Source organism: Elaeis guineensis, chromosome 4 (genome assembly GCF_000442705.2).
Source record: "Elaeis guineensis isolate ETL-2024a chromosome 4, EG11, whole genome shotgun sequence".
Taxonomy (NCBI): domain Eukaryota; kingdom Viridiplantae; phylum Streptophyta; class Magnoliopsida; order Arecales; family Arecaceae; genus Elaeis; species Elaeis guineensis.
This window is the reverse complement of record NC_025996.2, coordinates 72,482,906-72,492,172: the sequence shown is the minus strand read 5'-3', so window position 1 is coordinate 72,492,172 and position 9,267 is coordinate 72,482,906. Positions and strand designations below refer to the sequence as shown.

The window sequence follows — 9,267 nt, the reverse complement described above, 5'->3', positions numbered from 1 at the left end:
CTTATCCTAAAATTGGACTTGTCTTTTCTATTTTTGGACTTGTCTTAACAAGAGAATAAAGAGACTAATTGGACAATAGGGAGAGGATGTTAGAAAGAAAGGAGGAATTGGAAATCTGAATGAATCCAATCCCCCGGCGCACCCCCCTTTAAATACTTAGCGATGGGTTGCCTTCGAGAATTTTTTGCGCCCCTTCCACACGCCATCTCGCATCCATCAGAAAATTTCACACCTTCTGATAAATTCTTATACCTATCTAAAAGTTTTTGACACATGGCAATCATCGAGAAAAAATTCAAGTGATGCTTCATGCAGAAGGACTCTTCGGAATATTTTTCTCGATGATTCTCCGATGAGTCACGCAGCTTCCCATGGCATAATTTTTTTTCACCACCCATTAATATAATTTGGTCCATCCAATGGTCAAAAATCAAGGCGCTAACATGAGAATGTCATGGAAAAAATTTTAGATTAAGAGGTGGCGTGACAAATGGGTTAGAGTCCTTTACAAGTTGGACTCTTGGTCAGGCGCATGGATCAGGCTGACAGGATTTCCATCTTTAATGAATTTCTACGATTAAACCAGAAGGAATTTTAATTTCAAAAAAAATTTTCATGCTCAAAATAAAGTTAGGAATCATCCAAAAATTTATTTCATCATGGAACATAGGATAAGCTTGAGGATGAGGCGTCCCATCTCATGGGATGCGAAAATTGTTTCTGCACACAAACACTACACCCACGCACAAGAAAAATTTTTGACTCATGAAAACTTGGTTTCCTAGGTCCAAATTTTTTATACATGCAGCCAAGGGCTGGACCAACTCAAATCCAAAATTGATTTGAATTAATTTAGCTTTAATTAGCCCAATTTGGAATCAATTTTAAACCCGATTTGAAACAAGGAGCTAGTTTTTTGCAACATGCTAGCATGTCAATTTTGCAAACATGATCTAATCCAATTAGACCCCTGATCAATACCCTTTGTGTGTGACCTATTGAGTTCCATATCTAGTCAACAATAGGTCTGATTTTAAGTCAATTTGATTTGATTAGAATTTAATCTAATCGATCTAGATCCAATCGAGCTAACCCGATTTCAGCAATTAGAACTCTTTCTAATTGGTGATTGAATTAAACTCTTTAATTCGATCAAACTTATAAGACAAGATTGATGTCTAGCAACATATCATGTCTACCTAAAAGATATAAAATTTTTGATGAAAATACCAAAAATACCCTTCAGTGAAAAGTTACCGTGCAATTTGATCCTGCGATATCCCTGCACCCCGAATATGACTCTGGATATGGAATGATATCAAATCCAATATCATACTCATATTTCTCTCAATCTTATATGATGATTCAATTAATAAAATATTAGAAACTTTTTCTAATTTTTATTCTGCTTTGATCAAAGGCTTCCTGGATCATCAATCGATCAGAACAAGTAGGATGCGATTTCCTCTTACCAGGAGTGATCGATTCCATGTTGACCTACTCACAACCTCCATACACATTCTACCATATCTAGAACATCCCATACATGACTAAGTCATGAATGAGTATGAACCAAAAAAATATGGATTCATGTATACAAGGTTATATGGTAGTCTCAGGTCAAAGGATTACATGCACAACTCCCACTATAAGAAAACATCTCTTGACAGGTAAGTAAATTCCATAAGATGTTTCTTAAGTTGGATCAATTCAGTGAACTCATTCTCTAATGAGCATCCACTTCCTTGTATTAGTATCTCACACAAGTGGCATATGAGATCTGTCACCCTCTCCATCGAGCATACATAAAAAGTGCTAATCTATCCAGAACATTGATCTCCTACTCAATGCTCCTATGACTAGAAATATTCTAAATCAGATTTTTAAAATTTTAAGTCTCATAGGTATGATCTCATCATAATCCTAAACCCATTTTTTTGATTTATGGAGTTCATCATAATCATTACTAAAGTAAGATGCAGCATATGATGAAAAAATATCTTTTATTATTTAAAGAATCAATATATAAGTCTGGAAGATTACAAGAAAAATCCATCAAAATATAAATTTTGATTAGCTTGTAAGGCATATTCTTTTCAGGCAGTCTTTCTTAAAGTTGAGGGAAAAGCTCGGCAGAAAGTCGCATCATTGACCCCTTGTAAGAGCATAAGAGATCTGAAGTTCTCCAAATGATCCACTGGGTCAGAAGCTCCGTCATAGGGCTCCATCTAGGACATCTTGAACTGAGGTGGCACGAGCTCATTCATAATCCTCTGGGTGAATGGTGAGTCAACATTGAACCCCAGGTCGTCATCTAGCCGCTGTAGGTCTTGTAATACATCGATCCATTGTTGCATCTCCTAAAATCTCCTCTCCAGATTATCTTTTCGGGTTGGGTGGTACTAAGGAGATAGATGACTCGGAGTTGAATCCCTTCTTGAGATCAGAGTAGATGATCGTCTATGTCTATGGCGAGATGGGCTGTCAGGGCAGCTAAGATGGCTGGCTCCCGCTCTTGGGCTGCGGGGAGGTCGGTCCGCAGACCTTCCTCCAATCGGCTATGGATTCTCTGCGGTGGGATGTGGTTCTATGTTTTATTGCATCTCTCTCATCGTAGCTAAAAGTGCCTGCACCTGCTGAATGAGGCTATTATATTGGTCGTGGGAGACCGTCGGTGCTATTGGTGAGGGGTTCTCCTGGATTGACGGTGGTGGTGCATTGGTCAATGGGATATTATTGGCCTACCTGCCATTGGAGCGTTGCGATACATTCGATGCACCCCTTTGTGTCCTCATAGTGATTGGTGGTGAGAGCTCTCCTCTCAAAGTAGGATCTTGAAATCAGTCGAGACCCTCCCTGTAGTCTCAAGTGTTGCTTCTGATCTCTCCGCCTAAGGTCGGCCGTCAAGGTGGATGTGGCCAAGGTAGAAGCGCTGCTGGAGCTCCACTCGAATACCTACAAAGAAGTTATCATCGTGGTGTTCTCCGGTGAAGATCCTCCGACGCTCAAATTAGGAGATGGAGAACAATGAGAAGAGAGAATAGGGAATCGAGAGCTTACTTTGAGGGTCTCGAAGTCCCTTTATTTATAGGAGAGAAGTTGAAGTCATATTTATCTCGGAGTCTGGATCACTCGCTGGATTTGATGTGTAGATTGATTCGAATGAGATATTTTTCTTTTGCAGAAGACTCGATCTATCATAGCTCATTCGTTGCCGAGCTAAACTCCTTGCTACTAGATCCGTCTCTCTTTTAAATTGAAAAAGTCTAGATTGTTTGAGATTGGTTGGCCATATACGAGCTGTAGTTGGTTGTCTAAGGATGAGGTAAACTAGGATCGGATGGAGAGTAGGAACTATGCAAACTCAGTAGGTCATGCCTAACGATCTTCATATCTATCGTATACTCACGATCTGATAAGCATCCTTCTCCCATAGCTTGATTAGAGCGAGGACATGACGGTTGAGGCTGAGGTACAGATCCACAATACTAACTATGTAATTTGGGACTTTAGTATATTCACTTCCACGTCATTTTATGATATTTTATTTTTTGATTCCTTATTTTCTCTAGGGCTTTGTATCTTGCCACCATATCAAAAAATAGTTGAACTAAATATATACCTATTTGAGCATTTGTCCTAAATAAAAATATGACATCCATAAGATGGTAGCAAATAAAGAGATAATATCCTTTAGCAGATTCAGCTTTCAGCAAGTCAATGTTAAATGTAATAGAAACATTACCATCTATAAAATCAATCATCCGCATTATAGGCGTACATTGAGCTCAGTTTGTGCCTGTCTTTATTGTACACCACCCCATTCTTGTTATAAATAAATATAAATAAACATATGAATAAGTTTAAAATTTATGCTTATTAACTTCAAATATGCAATCCACTCACTGTTTTTGTGCTATTGCAACAATTTTCTGATTCCACGGTGGTCAAAATGTCATCAGATTGTAGATAGAGACTAGCAAATCTTTTTGTTTTAATTCACGAAATCTATTAGAATGTATTGCAGCAGATTTTTGTCCTTGGGTCAGATTGATTGGAGTTGGATGGCGGCAGTTGATCAACATTGGCATGACTTGCAAGAAAAAATTTTTGATAGGAAGTGACTCTGGAGAGATCTTCTGATACTTAAATTAGAACTTTGAACAACAGAGAGAGGAATAAGTGTGTTAGGAGAGAGAAGATTTCATACTTTGAAGATCTCCTGTAGATCTTTATTTATAGGAGAGGCTGAAGAGCCATAAGAGAAAAGAAGGATCAGGTGGTTGACTATTATATTCTTTTTTATTTGAAGGAATTTGTTTGTCACTTCTTTTTTATCCATTTATCCTCATTTATCCCCGTGATTTGAAGATTTGAGTGAGAGGCTGAAGGTTAACCTTTTCTACTTCGTCGAATGAGATCAACTTGAGTGCCTCGTTGGATTGGTTAACATCATGGGCTGATGAAAATAGATTGCCGAAACAAGCAAATCAGAAAGAGTTGTCTGAGCCTGAAGTACCTTTATGTCCTCACATGTTTATATCTTCGACTAGTACTGAATCACCCCCAATAGAATGCCTTCAGATAATTATAGTAGTTTGATAAAATGTAATAAGAAAATTAAGATAATAAGATTTTGACTTTAGATTCTTCTATATCTTCCCACGTATACCGGAGAAATTATTGGTCCCACATATACCGTAGAAATTATTGATTAAAATTATTTTACTATATAAATTTTGGATCATCCAATAAAATATTATCATATCATTTTATGAGATTAAAAAAATTTAATAAAAATTAGATTTGAAATGTCTAACTATGATATGTATTTTTATTTATATTTTTTAATTAAGCAAAAAGTCTTAAAATTTTAAATGACCGAATGAGATGGTGGCATTTTATTGAAAGGTCTAAGGTCTACGTGATAGGACAATTATAATCAATAACTTCTTCGCATACTATCCAATCAGAATGCAAAAAGTTTTTATCAACTGATGATCTGAACGCCCAAAGAATCCAATCTTTCTTCTGTTTTAGCTTCCACTTTTCGCTTTCCACATTTTCTGTGGCTGATAAAATTGGCCGGTGCGCATAATTGGATCCGTTCTGGCCTTATGCTCCCCATTCACTGAACCACTCGCGTCCCTCTTATTCCCACCACCGGTGTCCCGATCTCTCCCGATCCCAATAAATTATTTCCCCTCTTTCCGGTCTCCAGATCTTGCCGCTGCTTCACCGCACTAACTGACAAAAGCCTCTTTCAGGGTCACGGGCCAGAATCACCTCGCCGGTAACTGCGCTCGCAGCTACCAATGGATAGAGATCCAACGGCTCTATGGATGGCAAATTCAAATGCAGTCCCTCAATGATATAGTGATTTATTACACTGGATCTTTCTCTCCTATCCTTTTCTTTTACTTTTGCTTGTTATATATTTGAATTCAGTGGAAATATTTCTGTATCTATAACTCTGGGGGGAGGATAATGAGATATATAACGAGGTGAAGACAGTCTGATAGAGTCTCTGTTGCCATGTTTCTGTCTGAGAAACCCCATTCCGAGGAGTCAGTGGTCACCACCCCATCGAGAACTCCAAATACAATTTAACAGTTGGTGGTCATTCCAAAACTCTCCTAAGAAAGAGAGGAGCTTCCAACGGCTACATTGATCCTTCCTTCTCTCCGTCCTCCTCTTCCTTCAATCTATCTCTCTCTTGTGGTCACTAGCACGTCTAAACGAGACAAGGTAAAATCGTTGCTTGGTCCAGAGAATTTTCTCTATTTTTTTATAATATATAGATTATGGTGTTTTAAGAAGAAAGTGGAGTTATTTTAGAAACTTACAGTGAAATGGATTGCTTTGGAATCTGAGGAGCTTTAATGGCAGTTTGGTGTTATTAGTTGACATTGCTTCCATTCTTCTCTTTTATGAATCAGTTCGTCATCTCTTCTCCGCCATATTAAAGCAGGCGTTTGTACCCTCGTGCTCTCTATGCATTTTTCTCTGTTAGCTTCCATTTTGATTGAAGAATCTTAGTTTGAGGAATGTTGGCTGATAGTTTGGAACTTTTGTAAGGCTTACAGGTCTCCTTGGAGAGTTAAAACTGTTTCTTTTCCTTTTTCCCCTTTCCTGGGGATCTTAGAATGATTTTTCTTCATCTTCTTCTCTTTTCAGCTGCAGTACATTGCATAATTTCTTTATTTTGGTTTTCTCTGAAATATTGTGCGGAGAACAAAAGGAATGCATGCGAGTTTATTTGTTATCTTTTGGCTATGGAAATATTTTATAATTTTTCTTAGGTAAAAGAACGATTTTATAAATTATAATATGAACAAAGGTTGTAGAGTTAATTTTCTTATATGAATATCTTGGATTTTTCAGGACTGTGGAGGTAGCAACAGTATTGTGAATGGTGGAGATATCTTGGGATCTCTTCTCTGAAATTTAAGAAAATTTGTAGAAGACAAGTTGGAAGCAGGTATTGTTCTTTATCCAATTTATAATTTCCTCCCTCTAAACAAATTTTGTGCATTTGTTCTTTTAGATCCTTGGTAAATTACTTTTTCCAAGACTTCTCTGAACAATTTACTTAGATTCTTTTCATCCATTCGATCTTTTATTCTGTTGTGCTTACTCTTTGGATGAAGTTGATTGATCAATTGTAAGCCTCAGCCTTCGGAACATCACCAAGTCATTTAAATTCTACTAAATTTTGTCCTATAATTTGCCGATTTGGTGTTGGAGCTTTACATCTTTGCTAATTTTTCGACATTTTTTTGGTTAGTTCTGGAAGGTCGATTGTTGAAACAGTCAGTGGTAGTTGGTGTTGATTAATATCCTAAAGCAGTTAACCTTAGTCTGCAATGGAGGAGGTTTTTATGCAGGTAAGTGAAATTTTTATATCTACACAATTGTTCTTCTTTAGCATTTTCATCTGGAAAATAAAATGGGCCCATTTTTTGCTCTATATATCCTCAATGCTGTGTTCATGAAACAGTATTGAGACTGCACATGGGGTTTGAAGGCTAAAAGATAGCTAGAATTGTTGGGTTGTAACAAAATAATTGTTGTAAATAAGATTAGAATTAGAAGTCAGAGATTGTAAAAATGCTTAGGAGTTGGTAACAATTGAATCAAAAGCAATGGGGTTTGGTTTTGATGGTTTATTGATTTGTGATGAAGGACAGGAACAATTTCTGTCTAATAGGGGGCTTAGGATATAAATCTGTGGGTTCTGGAAGTGGCTGAAATTACTTAGAAAAGGAACATTAAGAGATGTTTTGCAGGCGCGAGAAGAAGATAGGTGTTTACATGGCCTCAGAATGGATGAAAATATACTCAATTAAGGAATTAAGAGGTCTGATTAGAGTAACTGGGGAAGCTAGTCCCAGGATAATGCAGGGTGAATTGTCACTAATATACCTACGGTCGTCAGTTTTGGTATCAATAGATGTTACTCATTTCTAAATTTGGATCTGGAACCCATATTAAAATATTATATATGTTGTCATACACAATCAGGGATCCAGTATCAGTTGGTCTGTAGGGTAAAATTATTTACAGATCAGTCTAGAGCTGTTCCTCACTGGTACATTTATTTTTTTAATTTATGTGGTTATAGATCTAATTAGCAATATGGTAAACTAATCTGTTTGTAATTTTTCCTTTTTCTGGTGGCTTTCTATGTTTTCATAAAGTTCTTTGTTCCAATAATTGCAGAACCAGATTCCAGCTATGGATAAAGCAGGAAATATGGTTCTGGACATTGAAAGCCTTACACAGCCCTCTGATAAGTGCTCTGGAAGTCCGAAAATGACGGTGAGTTTGATATTATCCATTTCTTTTTAAGAAGAAGAGTTTGCTAAATACATGATTTTTGTCATTCTAGTTATCAATAAATCTACCTTCTAGATTCCCATTAATTAGCCACATTTAGTAAAATAATTAGGTAAAGGTTTTCTCTTTTTTGTTGTTGTACAAACAGAAAGCCCTTTCTCGTAAGGGTTCAAGCAGAATGGAGAAGCGAAATGGTGAGGAGCAAGAAGCAGATGAAGCATCTAAAAAGCTTGTCATTAAAGGTATGATGTCCTTTAGTAACCACTGCATTCTAAAATATTAGATCAGAATGCAGGGCACATGCAATTGCCTGAAAAGTTTGGCTACTTTGTGGTTAGCTTTTTCTATCTATACTGTATTACATCTAAAGTGTATAAGACAAGATATTGCAGCAATTTAATTGTTACAAAATCCCTGTGCATGTGATCATAGGGCCACTCTTGCAGTTTCTCAAATTGAGCCCTTCTCTGTTGGATGCATCAAATGACCCTGACCATCTGATTTCCACTGCACAAAATTTCAAATGTCTCATCTAGCTACTTGTTTTTGTGGAAATCAATATTTCATTACTGTATGATTTTGGATTTGCCACATCATTACTGGAATTTTTATTGCAGCCAACGTTGTAGTCATTAAACAAATACTTTGCCATAATTGAATGATTGTATGTCACTGTGAATCTTGATTACTTTTCTGCTTTAACAGTGGGGTGTTCCCAGCTGGAGCAGTTGAAACAGCCTGCGATGCCAATCAAAGTTCTTGTAGCGCCTTCAACTTCAGCTAATATTTCCGGTGTTGCAGATACTGGGGATGGAAGGAGTAGGAGATTTCATCGCTTAACAACTATCAACCCGAAGAAAATCCTTCTTCTTTTTGCTTCTATGTAAGTACTCTGATGGTCCTCTAATTCTAATAATGACACTAACATTTTGGAAGCTGAGGTAATTGGATTCCATTTGTTTATATCTCAATGAATGGCTGGATATTGTGGTCTGAGCTAAATGAACATTCTGCTTGACTGATATCATCAGTGATGTAACTAGTGAGAATGGTTGGACCTTTTCTAATTACAGATGTTTATTACATAATGTTTAGCAGCCCGAGATGATTATACAAATTTTCACCTGAAACTGCGCTCTTTTTTTGATCCTCACTGTATTATAGAAACTGAGGCTCCAGACCAGTGTCTGAGGTGGTAGCATGGTCATTTTCATTTTGATTTGCTGGTAGACCCATAGAAATGTTGATTTGTTTTCTGTATGAGGAACAACTCAATATGGGCAAAATGATAGAAACAAGAAAGAGGCCCCAAAAATATTTCGACTTTGTGGTCATTGTCTTAACTGTATCATGTTAACTGATTCACAACGATTGAGATCTATGTTGCTCCCTTGAATATGTCCAAATACCTCTGCTGATTTATTCTGA

General features: G+C 37.0%; 1 protein-coding gene across 2 annotated transcripts; it reads left to right on the top strand.

The window, feature by feature from the left end:
- The first annotated feature begins 5,331 nt into the window (after nt 1-5,331).
- Nucleotides 5,332-9,175, top strand: LOC105036201 (uncharacterized). Of its 2 annotated transcripts, XM_073256667.1 has the most exons (7): nt 5,332-5,748; nt 5,940-6,073; nt 6,385-6,481; nt 6,788-6,887; nt 7,723-7,821; nt 7,988-8,081; nt 8,545-9,175. In XM_073256667.1, exons 4-7 carry the CDS (start codon nt 6,867-6,869, stop codon nt 8,724-8,726), a joined length of 396 nt encoding a protein of 131 aa, XP_073112768.1. In that variant the 5' UTR covers nt 5,332-5,748; nt 5,940-6,073; nt 6,385-6,481; nt 6,788-6,866; the 3' UTR covers nt 8,727-9,175. The 2 variants fall into 2 exon arrangements, with proteins under 2 accessions (XP_073112768.1, XP_010910266.2); XM_010911964.4 differs by lacking the exon at nt 5,940-6,073 and having other exon boundaries at nt 5,333-5,748.
- Nucleotides 9,176-9,267: the final 92 nt, after the last annotated feature.